General features: G+C 34.8%; 1 protein-coding gene across 1 annotated transcript in view; it reads right to left on the bottom strand.

Moving 5' to 3' along the window:
- The window catches only part of LOC111049499 (protransforming growth factor alpha-like), a 121,915-nt gene extending 99,220 nt beyond the window's left edge, over positions 1-22,695 (bottom strand). The window contains exon 1 of the mRNA XM_039421466.1: positions 22,647-22,695. Coding sequence (XP_039277400.1) covers positions 22,647-22,671 — 25 coding nt within the window. The 5' untranslated portion in view covers positions 22,672-22,695. The remainder of the gene's footprint in view (positions 1-22,646) is intronic.
- Positions 22,696-25,505: the final 2,810 nt, after the last annotated feature.

The raw sequence follows: 25,505 nt of genomic DNA on the forward strand, positions 1-25,505 counted from the left end.
CGAGTGCGCTCCACCAGCTGATTTTGAAAGACGTTTTCAATCTTCCATGGATAGAACTCGAACCAGTACCAGTACTAACGTGTACAGGAACTCGACACAAGAAAATAGGCGTGGTGAGATAATGAATTAGTTGAGTGTTGAGATATTATTGAGATACGAAGTATAAGAATGAAATACTGTATTATTATTTACAAACCATATCTGTTTCTGTTATATACGAATACAATAATTTAAGTAAACTCTAATTATTAAGATTATGTAAGATAGTCTATAGTTAACGTTTAAAAATAATATATCATTTTGTCAATATAGTACGTTTTAATATGGATTAATTTAATCTATTTCTGATCTACATGATTGGACTCCATTTCATATTATCTTCCATGTAATGTTCCTCTTCTATCTAATGTCAGAAACATAGTAGTAGGAAAATGGGATATTTTAAGATATGAAATATTATGATATCTCTATTAATTGGAGAGCGATCACGCACAATCTAACCAGTGTCTCGGGGCTCCGAAATCGAGAGAACACGGGATAATAATTGTGATTGATTACTCTATTTACTATTGAAGTACACTAACCATCTACTATCGAACGTGTCAGGTGAAGGACCTTCAAAGCCGACAAACATTGTCCTTGGAAAGACTACACAATGATTCAACCAAATTAGAATAATAAATAAATAGTCAAGTTTTACAGAAGTTAACCAACTTAATGGGAACTGGAGTGTCATGCTTGTAGTAGCCTACAAAATAAAATAATAATGATGATAGTACATAATATGATGTTATTTTCCTACAGTGGGATTCACTCAAAAATGTCAACATTGGCAGAAAGGGATTCATGAGGAATGCTGATATTTGCAAGTGAATCTGACCGCAGTGGTTTTGACGACACCAATGTCAACATGCGTTTCTTCAACGGCCTCATATCATCTTATGTGAGATTCACTTCAAACTGTCATCATTTCTTTAATATAATGTCAATGATTTCTATTCAACCAATGCTGACAGTTTCAAAAGAATGCCATCAAAGTCGACAATTAGTTCCATCACGATACAAAGAGACAGAGAGAAGTTGTGTTAAAAGCGAGATGAAAGAGAATTATTGATAAAGTAGTGGGGGGTGAAAAAGGGCAATGAAAAGAGTGCTGGTGGTTGTTCTCTGTCACGCATTTGTAATGGGAAATAATATAAGGATGAAAGGAAACCGAGCAGTCAGGAGAGCAGTAGCAACTAGCAAGCGGTATTGTTGTTTTGTCGGGAAGCAGCTAGGAAGTTCGGTGTCCTTGATATAATTTGAGCGACACTACGCTCTGGCTCTGCACAAGCACAGTTCATGTTCTTCATCAATCCTTCTCCTTCATTTGTACTCCTCCTTCTTCTCCATTTTTTACTACTATTTCTCCTTACCTTCTCCTTAATAAACTTCCTATTATATTTTTTCTCTTCCACTCCAACTCTCCAGCTACCTCAATTTCTATTATTTTCCTCCCTCTCTTCCACATTTTTTTTCTGTACTCTCCTCTCCTCCTTCATCTTGTTCTTTCACTCCACTTTCTTTTCCTTTGACTTCTTTTCCTTGACCACTTTCATTCACTCAATCTTCGTCTTCTTCTATCTCTTCCTATTCTTCTTCATCTTTTCCTCCTTACACTTCTCCTTCTTTCTAATTTATTTTAATCCTCTTCTCATCCTCTACCTTCTGCTCCACTCCTTCTACTTTTTCTATTCCTATTGTTTTCAAAGTCCTACTCTCCTGCATTTTTTTTTCTAATTATTATCCCTTTTCATTTTCTTGCCTTGCACTACTTTTTAGTTTCCTTGTCATCCAAACTCGAGTTATATTTCCTCCATATTTTTCACAATTACTACTCATTCTTTGTCATTTCTCCTCCAAATACTACTACTACTACTACTACAAACTACAGTAGGCCTACTACTGCTTCTTCTTCGAATTTTCTTCTTCTATCACTAGTACAATCCTTTTTTTCTTCTTCTTCTTCTTCTTCTTCATCTTCTTCTTCTTCTTTTCCTTTTTCTTCTTCTTCTTCTGCTAATTCCTCTTCTACTATTGCTACTACTACTTCTACGCTGCTGTACTCTTCTTTTTAGTCATTTACTTTTTTCTTCTCGTAATTGTCGCTGCCTTTCATCTGTGCTGTGCTGTGCAGTTGACACGAGGTTACACTGGTTACAAAAAGAAACCAAGAAAGTATGGGCCGATTGCTACAGTTGTATACGGACAAACAGGCAGCGACAGAGCAGCAACAGCAAACCAACAGTTGAGTTCGGTTTTTTAATTCCCAGCATCTCATTCTACAATAAAACATATAATCCAACTCTATTGGATTATATGAATCCAACTTTATTGGATTATATGTATCCAACTTTATTGGATTGTAATGTAGCCAGAAAAAATAATAGCATTGGCAGAGATTTCTAAACGATATTTAATGAATTGTGTGAATGAAATTCATTGCATGCGATATTCTTAAAAAGATTGACAAGTATTATATTGATTGAAAATATTTTTTTGAATTATTTATCCTCATTCAATAAAAGCAGTTGAGGTATTAGGAGATCTGAATAAATTGAAAATGTTCAATCGGTTTATCTCTCTAAAACAAATATAATCTCAGATTACTGACTGATTCATCTCGAGAAATGAATAACAGAGTAGTTTGTAGTAGGGAAAGTATTTCGGAATGTAATAAGTATCTTGGTATTATATTTAACTTACAGTAAATACAGTACAGTCTTAAATTCGATCAAATAAGATACTCATCTCAAGGGCAGTGAAGGGCAATACTGACAAATATTTTATTCCAATGGAATGAAACATAGAAACAGTATAGAGAGTTTCAAGATACATACTTTAGTATATACATGAATTTGGACTGGTGAAATACAAATAACTACTTTATAGTAAATTTGGGAGTGCAAAAAGATTTGTTCTATTCTTGGTCGTGATGGTGGGGAATTATGGTCTGATCTGATCGAAGTGGGGAATTATGAGCACTAATATGACAAGAGTAACCGTCATTACGTGAACATTTTTGTTGACATTGGGCGGAGATTATGAGATCCAATGATTTGGCAATTGCATGGTGTCATTATCATGATCTGGATGACTTAATAAGTTTTGGAAAGAATAATACAGTATTCTGCATACGACAATCCGAATACAGAATTGGATGGGTAAAACTCAAATAACTGTGACTTACAATGAATTCCCTACTTTCGCGAAAAATTAATGGTTTTAAGGTCTCAACACGAATATTGTTACGTGACAAAGTACTGGTAATGCTCAAGTAACTGAAAATACGAGGGTCATTTTTTTCAACCTCCGATTGACCATAATGAAAGACGAATTTATATAAAAGACGAATTTATATAAAAGAACAATTCTCTGGCTAAAAGTTTCTTACATTTATGATAAGTCTTCAAAATGATAGCTGTGAAGGTTGACATACCATGGACCAGCCTACTAAAACTTTCTCCATAAAATGCTGCCGTTAAATGAGTTCCAGTGCTATGACGTTTTTTTTTTTAGCTCCTCGCTAGTATGGAAGCTCTGCCCCAAAAGAGGCATGTCTTGAGTTTGACGAAAAGATTCAAGTTACTAGTGGCCAAGTAAGGTTCGTATGGTGGGTGATCAAAACGGTTTGCTGGGGAAGCAGTTTTACTGCACCAGAACTGTGAGGCCGAGTTGTCATCATGGATCACGATTCCGGAAGTCATTTCAACCGCGGTATTTAATTTTCCGAATTCGTCCACGCACAGTATCATCACTAATGAGATTTCCTGTGTAAACTTGAATCATTTTTCGGTAGATTTATGCTGAACTATTGGCTATTTCTTGCGAAAACGAATAACGCTTCGCAACTAGCACTTGACTATGCGAAGCTCAATTGAGGCGGCCATAATTCGGGGTCTATAACTCGACAACAATTATTATTGACGATCTTGATCATTCATTTTTTTCCAAATAGATGAAGCATTGGAAGATTCATCAAATTCACAAATATCAGAAGAGACATTTTGTCTTTCATTTCTAGAAGAGGTCAATTTGTAATTGAAGTAGATTATGGTTCATTGAACATCTGAGAAGGATTTGTTTGTATAATACAGGTTTCTGTTTTTAATTAAAATGTAAATAACTCTTAAAATCCTTAACATTGACAGGAGAAGAATGTGACTATAACGTACATGCATTTCAGAAACTAAAGCTTCTATAGAGAGATTCATTTCAACTTCCAGCATTCCTTGTAAATAACACCCATAATGAAAGTTGAAATTGAATTAAACTATAGCTACTTTTACAATTTGTTGCAGTTAGAGAACGATTTTTCTGAGCTGAATTACACGAAAATGTATTCCGATTTATTCAAAGGTTTCATTTTACTCGAACGAATATCCATTTTATTCAATGAAATGAATGTCAAGAGAACACTCCGATAATGTCGCATAGTCAGCTGCATAATGCAGAGAAATACTAGTTGGGAAAATTTGAATAATACTTGTCTTGCAGGTTTATAAATTTTGCATCTGACAAAACGTCCGTCATAGGAATCTGACAAGTACGAAACGCTTGTATTTGAATGAATTATGAATGAATGTAGAAGTGCTACACACGGGGGTAATTTAATCATATAAATAAATGTACATGACAATGGTGGAAATCATCAAAGACTCCCCCACTCAACCATCATGGTTTCTCTAGACTCTAGACATTCATGGTGAATGGGCAAGTAGCAGTGTAGCATTAATCATTAGTCTACGAATATTATAATACCCAACACGTCAGAGTACAAAGAGAAGAGAGAATATTTAAATACTGACATGCGAAACATGAGCAACTTTTTTCCTTCTTCCTTACACCCACACATCATCCCAATATCTGTCCCATCTCAAACTCTTATTCTCTCCCACTTCATTTAGGAAAAAAGCATATTTATTCACAAGGAAGTATTGCCGAAGTTACACTATAAAAAATCGTTTATTTATTTATATCGTGTATTTTTGGGTTCAAAATTTTATAAAATAACTTGATTAATTCAATATCAAGTGATAATTAAGAGTTATATTTAAATATAGTTTGGTGTTTTAATTTCTCTAAATTCAAAATGTTTAGCTTATATATATTTTTGGAAGAAAATTGAACTTGAACGTTTTACAGTAGAAACATAACCTATTTTTTGGACATTTTATTAATTTATCAAAATTTGGGAATAGAATAGATATGGGCCAATCCTGTTGTTTCTTCCCAATCATATTTATATGATTTGTGATTCTGTCCACGAATAAATAGATGAATAAATAAATAAATAACTCCCAAAATTAGAGATGTCAATCTTAACAAACATTTTCATGTTTCACAAGTTTCTTCATGATTCATTTCATAAATAAATAAATATTCTTAAGATTGAGAGAAAATGACGTGATTAGTATTTCACCATAGGGACCATTTTTTCAAGAGGGTGGATAAGAGAAAAACAAGAATATCAATAGCGTGACCCCTATGTATTAGCTAGTCTACACAACGCTATTTCTACAGTATGTGATAAAAGAAACACCCAGTCAATTCTTCTCCTGGGTAGTAAGTGCATGAATTTCTGCTCCTTAATAGAAGTCACAAATTTTGAATATAACTGTATCTTTTCCCTTCATAGTTAATTAGACCTCATTGGATGATTAAAAAATCAACATAACTGAGGGTTTATAATAATTTATCATTCATGATTTGGAAAAATTAGCATGTTAGAAGGAATGAATTATTTTTATTTTTTTCAAATACTTAAAAAATTTGAACGAACAAAAATGAAGTAGGGATTGAAAAAGCAATTATTCTTTCATGAAAAATAGGAATGGTTTGTCTCACTTCATCGAAATCAATTAGAGAATTGAATATACAGCATCTCAGAGATAGTCCTAATACTGTTGGAAACTACAGCTTCAAAATTACATAGAAATACTGTATTTAGAGAGCCAAACGATTATAAAAAAGCATACGCTTATTGTATAATAAATTATCTTTACTGTTCACAGATGAGAATTTAGCGCAGTTGAGAAATAAAGACCGAAATCTCCCATGCCACTCTCCGCCCTGCGACTAAAAAAAAATAGCTCTTCGCAAAGAGTACAAGTTCAAGTTTTTTTCTATTTGGTTGATGTAGACACAGAGAGTCCGGCTGACCCGGTTTCAAAATTGGGGATCGAGATGGCCTGATTAACGTTTTCATTTTTTCATTCTACTAGCAGCACTCGCAGTCTGCGGCAAGCCAAAGGAATAAAGAGAAGGACCCTCGAGCTGGAGGAGGAGAAGAGGGAGGCTGTCTGCAATCGGATCGCGATAGAAATAATAATCACACATAATGAGCGAAGCAGCAGCAGTATAAGCACCTTTTTCGGCAACTTGCTCGATTCTTTTTCGTTGTACAGTAGTAACTGCGAAAGCTACCCAGCAAAGAACAGCTGGTCTCCTCCTTTCAATCCTCCTCCTCCTCCTCCTGCTCCTCGAAGGGGAGGTCCGCCGCACAAAGACGTCGCCGTCGTCTGCCCAGACAAAAGTCGTGCGACCCTCGACGTCACTCATCGGTTTCCGTTCGCCACTCAACCACCTTCCTCAGCAGCCAAGGCGCAACTGGCTGACTGCCACTGTCAGCATTGCTTGATTGGGAAGCATCAATGTTCTACATGAGATATACTGACAATTTGTAGGAATCTCTCAAGTCACCCCACGGCTTTGTCATCTGCATCAATTTCGGCGAACTATCAATGCTAGATCAAGCTTCACTCAGATTTTAAACAATGGATCTTACCAACATTTCTGTAGTCATCAGAAATAATCGAGGCATAGACATAAACCAAGTAAATTGTTGTATTCGTTCAATAGTAATTATAAATACAGCTTCGCTATTTTGTCCTGAAATTGGAAAACGGATACAACCAATTTTTCAAGTGAAATCAGGGATGACCGAGAAGGCATGCTCTTAGTAAATTCGGTATCCCACTCAATTCTATACTTTAATTTATTATAATAATAAAATTCAATAGCCTACTATATTTTATATATTATTCTGATTGTATAGAAACGTTGTCCATTGAAACATTTCAAATTATGATCCAATTGAGGAACTAGTTATCCAATTCTCCTCGACATTGAGAAAATAGCAGTAATGTAAGAGGTTCAAGATGCCAGTACAGTCAGATTATACCCACTTACTAAACTTCTAGTATAGTAATGGAATATACTGACAAAGTAGTGGCAAATCAAATTAACAAGCGATGCCCAGAGAGGAGTGAATGCAAAGTAATGCTGATATGAAGAGGGTGATTTCGATACCAGCCATCAATCAGGCTGTACAGTTTGGCTCTAATTATCAAGGGCAAAGGCTGAAGGGAATGTGAAGGGTTGTTTCCCTTGTGCCGTCCCCTACGCTCGAGACGATATTAATGGGCCGGGGCCGCCATCAAAGGGTACGGAGAGGGGTAAGAGGGTAACCGAATAAATCACTGCTGCAATTCCAAGTCCCGCTGAGAAAAATTGCTCAGACAATGGTCGACGTGATGGCAAGAGCCATTGCCCCTTCCACACCAACTTCTGTCAGATCAACCATACTTCCAAATTCAAAGGCTGAGTCCTGAACTTTGTTCCTCAGGAATACTAACAGGCTAAGGATTAGCCAAGTAATGTAACACATTTCCAATTATTTCAAATTAATGGAATCATTTGACTGTTTGTCAAGGGTCATTGAAGAGGGTGATTCAAGTCACCATTTGAATCACCAAATGATTCAAATAATTTTGAATCGCTATTTAATATGAATTCCAACACCGCATAAATAGAATACAGTAAAATAAATTATAACGAGTCCATTTACAGTACTGTAATTCAATCTGGAAATTTCTCAATATAATCCACAAATTTCATCACAATACATTCTAGCTAGTAGCAGTGAAAATTATAAAATCTGTGATCTTCAATATGCAACTGCAGATAAAAAAGGAAAATAGAAAAAGACCTAATATGATGATTGGCGGGGGGGGAGGATCAGGACCACATTATAACAGCACATATTGTGAATAGCGTAGAGATAGAGATCGGCCTATATAATAACACAATCCATTCTGCGTTCTCCACCAACTACTACGGTTAGATTCACTCAAAACAGTCAGCAGTGGTTGAATGAATTGATGTTATTTATAAGGAATGCTTATAACAGTTTGAAGTGAATCTCACTACAGCGTAAAGTAAAACGCTCACTAGATCTTGTAGTTTCTTGCTCTGATTATCAACCAAGTGCAACAGAACTCGCATGCACGGGCACACGCGCAATTCATACTCTGAGAGAAAGAGAGAGAAACAAGAGGGAACGTCTCCGAACAAGTAACCAGATTACGGTCAGCAAGTGAAACACACTATAACTGTTAAAAGAGGCCCGCTTAAAATATATACTGGTCTATATTTTACTATTCACTCAAAATTTTTCCAGACTGCTTCCTTTTCCCCGCTAACATTTTTAACGATTAAACCACAACCACGGTTTGTAGTAAATGATAATGTAGGCCTATTGAAATACTGTAATGTATTTTATTCTTGTTGCGAAATTACATAATTTACATTGCCTAATTTTTAAATCATATTTTATAATATTATTTGATATTGAAATTAGTATGCTTTAAAATAAACATCAAACTCTCTAAATGTGTTTGTACTACGTGTTAAAAGTTTATAGGTGCGCTCAGAAGCAGAGCTTTCTGAAGCCTGAGGCATATATTTAGTGAATTACTGGAATATCAGAACGCAGAACTTGACCTTCCTACGCATCTAGGACAACATAACTCCAAACAAGCAAAGTCGACTCATACAACGATATTTTGACAATGTAATATGATCACGATATTTGATTATAACAGGATATTATAATTATAAGGCAGGATTGCAGAAAATTGCTTACAAGGGGATGCAAGAGTGCATTATTTCTTCAAAAATACTACAGAACGATCCTTGAAATTAAAAATGTTCGTAAGATGAATTCTACGACTAAACGAGTTCTAACTTCAAATTTTGTTTATTATCATTATATTATTAATGCTTCAAATCATTGTGTATTTTTCTAGTAAGAAGTGAACAGAATTAAGATACAGAGAAAACAAACGAACAATAAGCGATAGAAAATTATAAAATATACTGAAAAAGAAGCGATCCTCCTCTCTATTTTGGAATTCAACTCATTTCTCACTCCTCCCTCAATAACAGGGTTTACTCCACCTGGAAATATCATGCTTTCCCTCATTGTATGAAGAGTGGGGTCCGAAACACGCAACACTTCTGTATAGCCTACTAGTGGAGCTGAAGGGCTCAGACTTTTTCGCACCACCTAACTTCAAAAAGGGCGCAAGAGTGAGAGAGAGAGAGAGAGAGAGAGAGAGAGAGAGAGAGGAGAGAGAGAGAGAGAGAGAGAGAGAGAGAGAGGAATAGAAAGCGAGAGAGATAGACTGAATTGCCACGTGTATTATTTGTCTACAGTCGAGGTCAAGTTCATTAGAATTCGTCATAGTCTCCAAAAACTTCATCGATTTTTCAAATTTATGAGAAAAATGTCATCAATTAGTTTATAATAAAAGAAAAGAAATCATTTTATAAAAACTGCGGAATCCACATACAATATGTATGAACTATACAATAAACTAGTCTTCTATCTGATCTTTCTTGAAAAAAAAACAATTTGTAATCTTTCAGTCAACCTATCAAATGTAAGTCTGGGATCATTATGAGTTCACATTGATTACCTGAGGATTAGCAATAGGAGGTTACAGCATGCACGAAGAAGCAGAGAAGCAGGATTAATACAACAATATCAATGAATAAGTTCCAAAAATAAAAAAATGACGTAGCCTCTGGAAACGCCTTGATTAAGCCTCTATCAAGATCTATTTTCATTGGCATCAACCATATTATTTAGAAATCTACTATCGCACTTCAATCTCATCTATAACAATCATCTCACATTAAAAATAAAGACAGGGGAGCTTGAATCAGTGAAGATTCAGGAACGTAATTCCTAGTTATTTACTACAGATACACTGATTGATTATATCCATACAATGTTAATCAATTGAAAAATATATTCGTAACTATAAGGGAAATGAAGTACGATTGATTAATTGACCGAACTCGGATTTGCTTTCGACTGTCAGTATGTATGTAACGCATTTACGGCCAAACGCGTTGATAGAATTTTATGAGATTTGGCAGGAATATTCCTTTTTTAACTGCGCGTCGATATATACACAAGCTTTTTTTGCAATTTTGCATTTCAAGGATAATATGAAAGGAAAAAGAATTTCCTCCATACTCCGATATCACTATAATTATATATATCATCTACTCTGAAAATAGGATTAATCAGACTATAGAATTATTCATAATCAATCAGCTGACAAGTGGATTATTCATTACATGCATTACACAGATGTCTGGAGAAGCCAGTGAATAGGTGACACCAGATACTTATGGATGAGAAAACTGCGTGAGGTCTACTGTTCACAGAACTAATAGTATATTATGGCTGTAAGAGGAAATTTCAGAGGTAGAAATATACAATAATCAGATTTTAATTATTATTTTTTCCGTAGACACAAAGAAAAATTTTACGACTGATAACATTGAATCCAATTCTAGAAAATACATTTGTACAGTGCAACGAATTTTCTTTTTTGTGGAAGTAGAAGGCTAAATTTAAAAGAATGATGAGGAGTCTCCTGCAATGAAGGTGGATAACCGTGTAATGACTGGGGCACAATAACAAGGCCAATGACCAACGTAGAGCTAGTCAACTTTTGTGACTGAAATCTAGCGAAAATTAGGATCGTCTTTAAATCGTTCATTGCGTCACAATGAATTCCATTTCATGAATTCATAAGCTGTGACCAAATTAAGAAATACTAGCAATCCACTGTTTTTGAAATGACTCAATAATATTACTAAGATCATGCCAATGTAGTTCGAAGGCCTTTTGTTATGATGAGGTAGATTCAGACTATCAATATATTATTGTATTAATCAATTTTATTTTTGTTGCATTATTCAATTTTTCACATCGGAATAAGAGAATTTCCTATGACATCAATATGATATAGTAGGAGGTAATATTAAGTTATTACCGATTTTGATCTGCTCACTCAATAAAATGAAAATCAATTATTATAACATAGATTGTTGTATTTTGTCATGAAAATCTACTTGTAATAGAAACAAACTTGCCCATTCGATAATTCGAAGTCGAGTTATGGAATGGATTACAGACATTTCATAAACATTGATAACTCTTGTTCTTATCACTAGGTTCCTAGCCATAGATAACGTAATGCTACTATGATAATAAAACATCTGCTGTGAATGGAAATTGCATTGCCTTTCTTGGTTTCAATACTAGTACACACTCACTATCCGAGGAAATCTGGGATATCTATAGGAAAATTCAACCAAAAACTTCCTCTTGATTCTAATAACGCACTTTAATTTTCTAATGACTCACTATTCAAGGAAAACTATGAATATTTGAGGAAATTACTAAAACAGTACTCTCAATTCTAGAACTATAGAACGAATTTAAGGATGAGCAATAAACTCAATTCAGGAAGTATGGAAAATGGCCTTAAATAGGAAAATACTCTCCGCAGTTGGCAAAAGTATTCTGTAAATGGAAATTGGTTACTTTGGTGGAATGTTTTGATTTTGTTAAATTGATTTGTTTTTTGTTATTTGAAGATTATTAAACTATTGGAGTCTCAAAGTTAAAATCGTTCTTTTGATCCCGTAGTTTAATTTTGAACTCTCTATGATTATTATGGGAATTTGTTAGGGAGGAAGGGACAAATATAAAAGGAAATCACAAATAAATATTTCTCTTCTATTGAAATAATAGTATTTGATACGTTACCGGTATTAATCTATAATATTAAAAATATTATTTTATTAAAATTGTTTCTAGAGTTTAAAAATTATAATAATGAACAAATTAAGTAAATACTCATACAAGCCTTAATCTATTTTATAATCCATTACATGTGTAGTAGTGGAGAGATACTTTTATCTCATGATAAAAGTATATCTTTAGCTATATCCATATTGAATCTCTGATATTATTTACTGTAGCTTATCTACTGTCATTATAATTTTTCAAATCGTTACTACTGGTGCCTATTACATCATTGCTATGAATACTTGAACAATTTCCACGGTTGGTTGTGGATAATATGTGGCTGCAGATGGAGATGAACCAGAAGAATTCTATTGAGGAACATCCTAGTAAAGATATTATGGTAGATGCATTCCTGGTAAATTCATTTGGTAGAAATTCAGAAATCTTTCGACTTCATAACAAGATAAAAAATCTGGTGTGGCGCACTCACACAACTTCCTTGCCGTTATGAAAATTTATCACCCGACGCTAGTGTTCCCGCGCATCTCAAGTCTACTATTCAAAGATCCAAGCCAGCTGGTGACAGGACAATGAGGCTGGAGACACACGAAGTTTGCTATCTCTTCATAGTGAATGATTTAATAGAATCAACAGTTGCCAACAGTTTGTAATTGAAATAATAACATTTTCTCAAATTTCGAGCTTATTTTCAATTTTAGGTGAAAATGTTACTTAACATTAATTGAAGAGATTTTCATGCTCAATCTTTCCCACTTGGAATTTTTTTGTTTAAATTGTATCTAAAGCCTGATAATTGGGAATCTAAAATCACACTTTGCATTGATGTGGCGGAGCTCCTGAAATTTTTACAAATATGGGACTTGTGGCAGATGATAAAGCTTATCAATGACTATTTTAGGTATAAATTTGAACAAAATCGTTGGAGCCGTTTTCGAGAAAAACGCGAAAACCCTGTTTTTGACAACATTTTCACCATTTTATCCGCCATCTTGAATTGCATCAGATCGAAATTGTTCGTGTCGGATCCTTATATTGTAAGGACCTTAAGTTCCAAATTTCAAGTCATTCTGTTAATTGGAAGATGAGATATCGTGTACACAGACGCACATACACTCATACACACACACACACACACACACACACACACACACACACATACAGACCAATACCCAAAACCCACTTTTTTGGACTCAGGGGACCTTGAAACGTATAGAAATTTGGAAATTGGGGTACCTTAATTTTTTTCGGAAAGCAATACTTTCCTTACCTATGGTAATAGGGCAAGGAAAGTAAAACTATAACTTAAATTTGAGTAGTATTTAACATAAAAAATGTTAGAAACTCATATGAGTATAGAATGTAACACTAATATTACATTCCTATATTCACTGGAACCACATGCGGATAGTCAGCTATTTATTTTATCAATGTAAGGTATGAATACGATATTTATTTTTTATAAGGTACATGATACGTCAATGAAATTTGAATGTAAAATTAAATTGAATGACTAAATTTCAGAAAAATATACAAATTATTGAAAAGATTTATATTTTTTGAAATTTCAAGTAGAGACCGAGGTATTATCAAAAACCGACACTTTGAAAGAAGATTCTTCTATTCAACGATTGTAAATAAATATAGATCTAATAATATGGGAGTCGATATTACATTCCACAATGACAATCACTTCTAATTACAAAACTGCTTTACAACAGACGAACTTCGGATCACTAAACCTATGCACCGTCTACTAGTCTACAGAGGCACCTACAATAGAAAACAATGCGTCACTTATTATCAATAGAATTTACATACCAGACTGCTGTCTACAATGTAGTGATTGGAAAGCAAATTGAAAATTAGAATCTGTAAGTTAAACATTTTCTAGCAGAATGGTTTAATAAAAACAAGGTGTTGTTGCGTCAAGCAAGAAGAATAAAATAATGTTTACCGTACCTAGAGATGTTTTAGATATTTGGAAAAACTAGATTTCTCTATATATTATATTCATTTTTTACACCATTGACATTTCAATTTATAAGAAGCTTTCATATGTTGTTTTTGCAAATATAAAATCATTGAAAAAATATGTTTTGTTATTTAAGCTCATTATTAGGTTTATTTTGATTCAAAGCCCCGATACAATTTATATTATTATAAAAATTTTACAAATCATCAGTAATAGCCTTATATCATAGGATTCTTTAATCATTGGATTCCATTGTATAAAATTAAGTTATCTAGCATTGTCAATTTCTACATTAGTTGGGCCTACTGTACTGCCTTTACTAGTCATAAAAAACAATCTTGGTAGCAAGCTACTTTTGTAATTTTTACACTAAATACCTGTAAGTTACTAGTTTGAACTAAGACGGTGAAATAAATTACATAGTCAAGTAGAGAGGAAACTAAATTATTTTAGTCAAATTAAAACATTTTGAATATATAATAATGGGTTTAGTTGGCCTAGTTGTGAGGCAATAAATTACAGTATTTTATCCCACCTCAAAAAATTTGTTGGTTAGGTCTATAATATTTCACAATAGAAATGTATGCTACGCTTACATACAAGAACTGATAACGAATTTTTGACCTATATAATTTCCACAACCATGCAACATGCAATCACAGTACCCAAGCTTATATAGTGCAACAACATAGTCCTGGCTGAGTCAGTCATTTGTGCACACACCTGCGTCTCACGTTTTTTGTTTAAAATTCTTTTTTATAAAAACAACAACCTGATACACAACGTCTAATCACTGAACAAATAAACAACACAAACTCGTCGCACTGCCCGTTGAGGATGGACCGAGGACGGCGAACATAGCCGCAGACGTGGTCGCGACGTCTTCGGCATTAGTTACGACGCCGGGTTTCTGACGGCGTCCAATCATGTTTTCAACTTTTCATGAAATCGAATGAATTTTAGTAATATCTATTTTTGGTATTTGACCTGGCCTTTAACTTGACTTGTGATTATTGACTGTGATAAATCATTGAATGAATAATCACACGCACGAGTTTCGCGGATGACTGCGCGGTCGCAAACGTACGTGGTCAAAGGCGGCCATGGACGCCAGTCTGACAGAATCAACAGAGACTACTAAAGTTCACAAGTCCTCTTCAGTTTGTAGCTGTAGTTCAAGTCGAAGCGGTACGTCTGATTCGTAAGGAACAAACACGTTTATTGTTGGATGTGTCAAAGATTAATAACTACACCGTTGATCTGTTGTCTCAGTTATGATGAATGAAACAAACCGACACGTAAACTACGAAAACAGAAACAATACGTTGTTATCGCTTGACGGTCGGCGAAGCTCTGTGGCTTGTCTGCCGAACTGTAGGCTGGACGTACGAAGGGTCGTGGAAACAACCGAGAGCACCCGAACGTTGCCGAAGATAGCCGAGCCGACTACTGCTTTCCTCTTTCCTCTTACGTTTTCTTCACCACTTCTTCTCGTTACAACTGCTCTCTTTTTCTATCGTCTCATCATCCTGCTCCACCTATTTCACCTACAACGGACAACTGCAATCTGCCTCCATGCCACTACTACCATGTTTCTGAAACACACTCATCGACACGGGTGTTCCCACAAAGCAGTCGATCACTAGCCTAAATCACTAGAAAAAACGAATGAAAAACACGGCTAGGTACCACCGGTATAGTGCAAACGATAATAATCGATTATGTGCACGTACAGTACGATCCACTATACAACACTGCACTTGCCCCTAATCATATCAGTAAACAGTAATAATAGTATTGATGACAGACAACCGTAAAATGCACTACTGCACCTTCTATGCTACTGCCTTTCCATCCTCCAGACATGCATGAACTCAAACTCATGAAAGTTCAAAATAAATCGCCTAATAATTTCTTACAATAATAATTAATGGAGACCCCAAAAGAATTTCGAATGAAAGATTTAGCATTCAGGCCCAACTCACACTGAAATGACGTGCCGGTGACATGACGCTGACTTTTATAACTTCCATTTATGGTGCAATGCAAACGGAAGTGGTGTGGCGAAATACCACTCCAGTTTGCATTAGACCATATATTATATGTTTACATGAGAGTGGTGTGGAAGTGGTAAAAAGTCAGTGCCACGCCAGCGTCACGTCACATCAGTGAGAATTGGGCTTCAGAAAGCAAAATTATATGCATGTACATGCATTGATACAACTTCAAAAATCTCAAAAAGACAAAATTATAAAAACTTAGCATGAATAGCTGTACCTGCATGTTGTATCATACAACCACAGCCAAGCTTCTTTCGTTATTTCTTCCAATAGTTGTGTTTTTTGTGTGTATTTCATTTATTATTGTCCTGTTTAAAATTTTGCTGATTAATTATTCTTTTAACAGTTTTAGAGCTGCTTGTAACTTGTAACTTCTAAAACTGTAAATTACAGTGAGACTCACATGAAACTGTCAGCATTCCACATGAATGAAATCAATACTTCTCATTCAACACACTGACAGTTAAAAGTGAATTTTACAACAGCTAAGGCTAAACAACGAAAGAAACTTTTATTCCTCAATTATTGTATTTCTACTAGATTCAGATTGATTTCAGTTCCAAAACTTTCCCTCTCAATCTCTATTTCAAACAAGGAGATGAAGTCATAAAAGGCACGCCGGTCTCTATGACAACAAACAACTTAACGGGCGACAGGATGACAGTGAGGCCGCCTTTAGGACATAAAGAGAGGCATCATAAATTTAATGGAAATTGGCCTACATGGACGTCAAATGCTCGCATTCCACGCTCACAAAAAATACCTCCCTTACAAAAAAATCGGGAGAGACGAGCAAGTAGTAGGCCTATATGTCAAGTCGAAATGTCATTATTCAAAACCACAAAAGAAATTAGAGGTTTGAGTCGGGAGATGTCTGAATGAAATGCCGCCGACGGAATCGCCGCTCTGTGTGAACAAACTGTCGGCTGCTGCTGCTTCTTATCTCATTGAAAACGCGAAAATAGCATCACTCGTCACTGACATCGGACTATCGGAAACTGCAGGAAGCCCATGACGTCCCACCGTTCAAAAGTATCCGCGAAAGGAACACCTATGGCGAACATTCTACCGCACACTTCTTTCCAACTTTTCCTAGATATATTCATCTTTGTTGCATTGCAATTCACTCTTCCTCAGATGTACAATATTCAATACCATACACACACACTCAACGACTCACCGTTTAGTCAGTTCCTTTTTCATAGAAGTGGGAAGGAAGTTGAACTATTGTACTATAATTAATCATGTAGTTCTTTTTCCTTGTAAAGTCATATCAATGTTACTAACGATAGTTAATCAAGTAGTTCCATCAATTAATCAATTGATTGAAAATTCAATTAATCATGTAGTTCTTTTTCCTTGTAAAGTCATATCAATGTTACTAACGATAGTTAATACCATAGAATAAACATACAAGATGCTTTTACCGAAAAATGCAGAATAAGCATGTATGTTTTCTCTACGCTAAAACTTCCTAGATCAATTTGCATTTTTCAATTGCAGAATGTATCAAGAATACTAGCCAAATTGTAACAAGAATACTACTTACTGATTATGTGTATCTTACCAGAGAGAATAAAAGTTATTATGTTACTCAATGTCTGAATGATGTGTTACTCTGATGTTACTCAAGTTCAATGGATTACATTCAAGTCTTGATAGATTATGAAGTGTAATATAATACCCTATAAATTACTGTCCAATGAATCACTTCTGAAAAAAAGCTTCTGAAAAAAACAGCAGCTGGGCAGCTAGATTCACTTCGAACTGTCAGCAGTTGTTGAATGGGGTGAACTTGTGTTCATTACAAGGGATTCGACAGTAAACCTCACTATAGGAGGTTCCAAATTGGAGTCTGAGTTGATCATGATATAACCATAGGTAATGTCACACACCTAACCTTGAAAATGTGCAAAATGTTTACTTAGTCAATGTTTAGTTAGTGTTCTATTGAGTAGATCACAGCCGCGCAGTGTAGGCTACTTGCAGTACACATTCATGCCACTTGATTATATGTGAGTGGCTGATAGCCTACTCAGAAATATGCAGTCGCAGACAGGTAACCTGACTTGGGAACCGGTTACGCAATTCCACTTCCATTCATGACTGGCTGCTTGTCATTCATACATCCAATGTGTGTGGAGAAAGTAGGTACAGTATGTAGTTGCTGGACGATACTCAATTTTGACAAGTATCAGTCAGAAATTATTTAATGTACAAGAGAAAAGTTGGAGGCGTATCTTGACTTATAGTGAGTTCAAAGTTTGTAATAGGAGTTGAAGAAGATGACAGGGGTGTTATCTCACAAGCCCATGGACGCACCCCCTAAATTTGAAAAAGAATCGGCTTTTTTTGGACCCCCCAAGATTTGATTTTGAGGCGTCCCAAGAATTTCAAGGACGAAGTCTGGGTCCAACACCCTCCCTCGTCCTGTGGGCACCCCTGAAGATGTTTTAGAATTCCAGACAGTTTATTTGTTCTGGTTCACAGTCGGAATTGGGGAATACGAGTGAAAAACAGAGAGTTGGAAATTGAAGGGAAAATTATAACTTCTGAAGATGTCATGATTCTCCAATATTGGGGGATTGAAAAAGGACAGAGCAGCAATAATCTAATTGAAGATGAATTTGTTTCTTTTGCTCACTATTCGTTTCATCATTCATCACAGGAAATAGTATATTTGAAGCCTAGTGGAACGGAAGTAGCAATATTTATTTTCCAAATATTGAGGTCTGAAAAATATACTGTATGATCTGAACTCTGAGGGATCATTGTGGGAGTATTGGGCCTCCCGAAACCCAGATAATAAAATTTTCAATACTATTTCAGTTCAACTGCAGTAATAGTCCAGTCACTATTTATATTGGTGCATGCAATTTATATTGTAGTTCTGATTTTTTAATATATTATTTGGGTACATAAGAGAAGTCCACAACCAATTTATCATGCAAAATTTCATTGTGCTGGATACAGGTTGGCAAAAAACCTCGTATTTTCGGCTCATTTTCCAGTTTTCAGCTATTTCTGTCAAATATCGTAATCGGACAGAAAATTTGCACTCACTTTTTTAGATTATAAAATTCTGAATAAAATGAGATCATTCGGAACTCTCTATCTCCAATGAGTACTGAGTTATGATTTTTCAAAAATGAGTGAAATTTGAAGAAAAAATCAATTTTGATGAATTTTAGTTTCTGATCAACAATATCTTCCGATTGTTACCATTTAGATGTATAATTCAAATTCCCTCTGAGTGTATTTTTGTGCTCTACAATCTGAGATCAGGTAGAGCGCTCTATCTCATATTGATTTCCAGGTACACCAGACAACATTGCTCCTTGTATTGTGAAAAACACCTAATTTTCAGCTTCAACCATCATCACCAACTACATTGTCCTCACATTGATATTTCGCACAATGACATGATGAGATTATGTTCTACTTGAATCACCCGTTAGATGCACTTCATTTCAGTATTTCCTAGTGGAGAGGCTTGAGGACAACTCAAGGATCAAAATTTCAAACACTTATAACTTTTGATACAATGCTCAGATTTCATCGTACTACACTTCATTCTTCTCGGCTCGTCAAGGCGGTCCAAAATCATGCGTCATAAGTCAAATTCGTTTGAAAAATGGAAAATTTATTGTTGAGTGTAGTCTACTTAAGCCCGTTCCAATACACAAAAAATGGCCAATTTCTATATTCAAAGCTGCATGTCTTGTAAAATACTTTTGATAAAATTCCCAAATTTGGTAAGGATGTGAAAAATGTCCCCCTCTACCCACTCCAATAAATAATACTTTCGATTCCAATACAATTCGAAAGTTACAGAAGATTTTAAAAATGGCGATTTCAGTTTTTACATTTTTTTCGTGATTTTACTGGTGATCAAGAGTTTCTAAAACGACTCTTATACATCATAGAAACTTATGATTGATTCCAAATTGTAGATAAATTCATCGTCTACTAAATCAGGTGTCTAAAATTCATCTTGTATCACTTTTCTCTATCATAGAACTGCCAAAACCGTTGATATGAGAAAAATATATACAATCTCCGGATTTTTTTCAACAAACAAATATCACTTCACGAACAGCAGATGGAAGAGAAAATTCTATTGTACATTTCAAGATCATATAATGTTTTTTATGATAAGGGGTTACCTAGATACATAACATTGAATATAGAAATTGGCCATTTTTTGTGTATTGGAACGGGCTAGTAGACTACACTCAACAATAAATTTTCCATTTTTCAAACGAATTCGACTTATGACGCATGATTTTGGACCGCCTTGACGAGCCGAGAAGAATGAAGTGTAGTACGATGAAATCTGAGCATTGTATCAAAAGTTATAAGTGTTTGAAATTTTGATCCTTGAGTTGTCCTCAAGCCTCTCCACTAGGAAATACTGAAAAGAAGTGCATCTAACGGGTAATTCAAGTAGAACATAATCTCATCATGTCATTGTGCGAAATATCAATGTGAGGACAATATAGTTGGTGATGATGGTTGAAGCTGAAAATTAGGTGTTTTTCACAATACAAGGAGCATTGTAGTCAGGTGTACCTGGAAATCTATATGAGATAGAGCGCTCTACCTGATCTCAGATTGTAGAGCACATAAATACGACCAGAGGGATTTTGAATTATACATCTAAATGGTAACAATCGGAAGATACTGTTGATCAGAAACTAAAATACATCAAAATAGATTTTTTCTTCAAATTTCACTAATTTTGAAAAATCATAACTCAGTACTCATTGGAGATAGAGAGTTCCGAATGATCTCATTTTATTCAAAATTTTATAATCTAAAAAAAGCGACAGCAAATTTTTCTGTCCGATTACGATATATTTGGCAAAAATAGCTGAAAACTGGAAAATGAGCCGAAAATATGAGGTTTTTTGGCCACCGTGTATCTAGCACAAGGAAATTATGCATAAAGTAATTGGTCCTGGACTTCTCTTATGTACCCAAATAATATATTAAAAAATCAGAACTACAATATAAATTGCAAACACACCTCCTTTTTTATTTTTATATTGACTGGACTATAAGATTAATTAATGATTTGATTCCATTATCATTAACTCTCCAACTTTCTGGGTATAAATCTATCTCACTGACTGACTGACTGACTGACTCACTCACTCACTCGCAGAACTAAAAATCTACCAGACCAAAAACGTTCAAATTTGGTAGGTATGTTCAGTTGGCCCTTTAGAGGCGCACTAAGAAATCTTTTGGCGATATTTTAACTCTAAGGGTGGTTTTTAAGGGTTTAAAGTTCGTCTTTCAGCATGTATATTCTTCTTATTCCAATATCTTAATTATAATTGAATGTCCATACCATATGTTAATATAGAACTATAATCTAGAGAGAGTTGAAACAGTTGAAACCTCTTCGGAACAGTTGTTCTGGTAACTAAATTAATAATTTTGTCAAGTTGGCATTAAGTTGAGTTGACTTTGTTAGGTTGGCACCAAGTTGATGTTTGAAATGCATTTATCGCGGAAAAATTGATTTGGCACTGCTACTTCAATCATAGCTATTCCTGGGAATATTATATTACTAGCCGTCAGGCTCGCTTCGCTCGCCATATCCGTTTAGTCTGGACCCCCAACTGGATCGTCCTAACATATGATAAAAATATGACATAACATTTCAAATTTGGTAGGTGTGTTCAGTTGGCCCTTTAGAGGCGCAATAAGAACGGATTTGGAAAAATTTCCAAAGATACGCCCAAAATCTGCGTTTTTCCAGCATTTTTTTAGCGTTTTCTCAGCTTTATTGAGAACAAATAAACAGGAAATGTTCAAATTTACTACAGAAGCTCAGCTGGGGTGCAATAATGTTGTGTTAGAAGGAATTTTAAATAACGCCAAAGATACGCCCAAAATTAGCGTTTTCTCAGATTTTCTGCGTTTCCTCACCTTTTTCAATAATTGATGGAAATATATTTAAAAAAATTCAGTACACAGGTTTAGCTGAGGTGGAAGAGTTTTGTGCGCCAAAGATACGCCGATATAGTAACAGGTGTTTTTCGAGATCAAATTGACATAATACGTACAAATTCGGTACAGAGGTTCCGCTGAGGTCTACATCCAGGCGAGCGAAGCGAGCCCGCTGATCTCATTTTTGGACGATCCAGTCGGTGGTCCAGGGGGCGAAGCCCCCTGGCTAGACGGATATGGCGAGCGAAGCGAGCCTGACGGCTAGTATTATATATAAAGTAAAACAGTACAGTATGTATTGCTTATGTTATATATACAACCTACAAAACTTTTTTGTTTCATGACCTTGACATGAGCAATATCGTCCTAATATGGTTGTCTTGGAATCCTATGTAAACCCAAAAGTTCTATTGGCATACCATAACACTCTTAAATTAGAGCAATTTACCTTTCTCTTATACATAGCTACAAATAAAATATAGCTTGGTACAGCTATATACCACATCCAGACTTCGCCAAGTCATCAAATAAAAAGTAATTCTATTCTAAAAGACATAATCTAATTTTGAGTCAAGAACGTATGAAGTTGAAATTTGTCATGATAAATGTATCTGGTAATATGTATGTAATACATGAATTCAAAGAGATTTTCCAAGTCAAGAATAGTAACATTTAAAATATTATGAACATTACTTACTGTTTATGAAATCGTAGCTCGACATAGCACAACACAGAAACAACAAACGAAACTTGACTGAATGCGAACGAGGCGAACGTAACAAATAATATAGCTTTATCGGATGCCTTGTAAGGCCTGATAATAATGATGGTATGTCAAACTTAATGACATTTTATGTACAGCCAGCGGTGTTGACATCATTAGTTTCAAGGGGAAGTACCGTAATGTTGAATCATAATGTATGTATCTAAAAAATATTCACAGGTATTTGTATGATAACTATTCCTATTATGGTGTGATTATAATAGACTAAAATGGTGCAATCATCAGATTCAGCCAGCTATATCGTCCATCGATCTGAGTAATATGCTTCGTTGTTCAATAGTGAATGAAATAACTTCTACTTCAACTAAAAGCCGTAATAAGCTCTTTATATAATGGAACCAAACACTAATGGTAGATCACAAGGTCACTGGAAAATTGTCCATAAATAAACTTCTATTAAATTTCACACCCTCAAAATATAACTACACTATCCCACGATCCATACTTGAATGTGAGAATAAAATTCTTAGTTTATTCATTCTGAAACAAGTGTTTTTTTTTTGTCTTATTATGCATTAACTTTCATGGAGATACAAAGATCTAACCAGAAATTAGAAATCGCATTGTTATTTGCAGTCTAGTTGAACGTGTAGAACAATATCTTCACAAAGAAAGTAGATTCTTATTTCTACAATCATTATATTTATGGCAGGCTACATGAACTGTGATTTCTTTAAAACAATCCAACACCCATTCTAAAACCAACATAAACTAGCTGAAAATTTGACAAAAGAAAATTAGGCCTTATTCTTTCTTTTCTATTGATAACCAAGTCTTATTACAAAAGTGAGGAAATAGGAAATAAATTTCCACCGTTTTATTTCATCTATCGGTAGTCTTTTCAATAATAATTTAGGATATACAAGACAGCCTCCTTGATTATATAGGGTGTGAGTAATGATGAATAGACCACCGTTCAGTTGAGAATAATAATCGAGCAATGACTCGCTGAGACTGAGAAGTCAACTTGTGATTGGGTTGAACGTTTTCCTTTGAAGGCAAGCTGCAGTGGTATTCACTTATACTGTCAGCATTGCCCATACAAGAGCATCAGTACTTCTTGTTCAATCAGTGCTGTCAGTATGAAGAGAACCTGTCCATAGCCAGTGCTGAAGTGACGACAATAAGCTGCGCGCTATTTATGCGGCTCCACTGGATTGATTGTTTATAATGGCCGGGCTATATACGAATTACTGCAGCAGTCATAGTCATCATTCGCCTCCTTTGAAGGTAATTGATTGAGTCGACCATTTAAAAAAGCTCGGCTAGTGCTTTTATGGGACATAACGGTCACGACATTATGGAATGACATTGGCAAGGTTGTGCAGTGCACTACGTCCATATTCTCCATATTTTTCGGTTTTTGTGTGGCATATCACACGTCAAATGTCCATTATCGGACCGAATGATTGACTTGGATAGGGATACCACTCATTTCCAGCATATTCATGCATTTGGGCTACTTTGAATAATCACACTCTATCTTACATATTAGGTATTCCTTCTGCTCTGTCTCTCTCCAATACACTCAGAATCTCATTATCTTTTTTATCACTATATTTTTCTCTCTATCTCTCTTCAATAATTGAAAATTATTGTCTACGTTTCGTCTACTCTCTCCAACGCCATGATCATATCACCCCAGCCCACATTGCTAGTTCAACATTAAAGCTTCCCGATCAAATTGTTGTTTTTCGAATAGTCAAGCTTGTTAGAGATATCTTGAAATACGGTAATCCGAACTATTTTAAAGATGATTTCAAATTTGTCTCTGAAGGTAGGAGGATAGATGCTTCACATACTAGAACCGGAGAAAGTACTTTAAGGATACCCAATCATCGAACTACTATGTTCACAAAATCCTTCTTAGTGCCTTTCGTGCATGGAATACACTTCCTGTTTCTATCAGGTCCATCGAGCGAGAGCGAGCTTCATCCTGACTTTAAAAAAACATCTTTTGGAGCAAATGACTGAAACTGCCCGGCCCTAGAACGATCACATGACAACCATCCCTCACCCATCCCACCAATATAAACCTTTTAACCTGTTAAAGAATGAATTATATATATATATATATATATATATATATAATATATATATATTATATATATATATATAGTCTAAACTCATGTTATTTTAATTATCCACTGCATACTGCTGTATATTACTGAAAGTTGATAACCCTGATCTACTTCCAGCCTACTTCATTTTTTTATTAATCAATAATTTGATCTTATCTACCTATATAATTATTTTACTTTATCAATTTTCTGTTCTCTTAAACATTCATATTAATTAAAACTTTTACAATATTTCCATTAATAAATAAATCCTTAGTTTAATTAATGAAATTAACGTTTTGGTAGAGAGTTAGTGGGGAGGATATTTTTAATATTCTTTCCGAAGAATGGACATTGATAATGTCCAAAGCTCCGCCAATTTATGTAGATGCATAACAATATAATTATCTATAGTTATTATATTACAAATTGCTTTTTCATATCATATACAGTTCAATAATTATTTTCTTAAACTATATTATGTAAATTCATCTATAATTTTGCTGTATTGTAAGCTATTGTATATACGTGTATAAGCCAGTATATATTGTAATCTACATAAATAAAGTACTCAATCAATCAATCCCCCGCTACTTATAATTTCTGATGTAAAATATAATGATGTGCAATGGGTCTGTCTAGACCTAGCACAAAATAAAAACAATTAAATTGTAGGTTGGTTGTGAACAAGGTAAAAAGGATTTAAGACAGT

Source organism: Nilaparvata lugens, chromosome 2, assembly GCF_014356525.2.
Source record: "Nilaparvata lugens isolate BPH chromosome 2, ASM1435652v1, whole genome shotgun sequence".
Taxonomy (NCBI): Eukaryota; Metazoa; Arthropoda; class Insecta; order Hemiptera; family Delphacidae; genus Nilaparvata; species Nilaparvata lugens.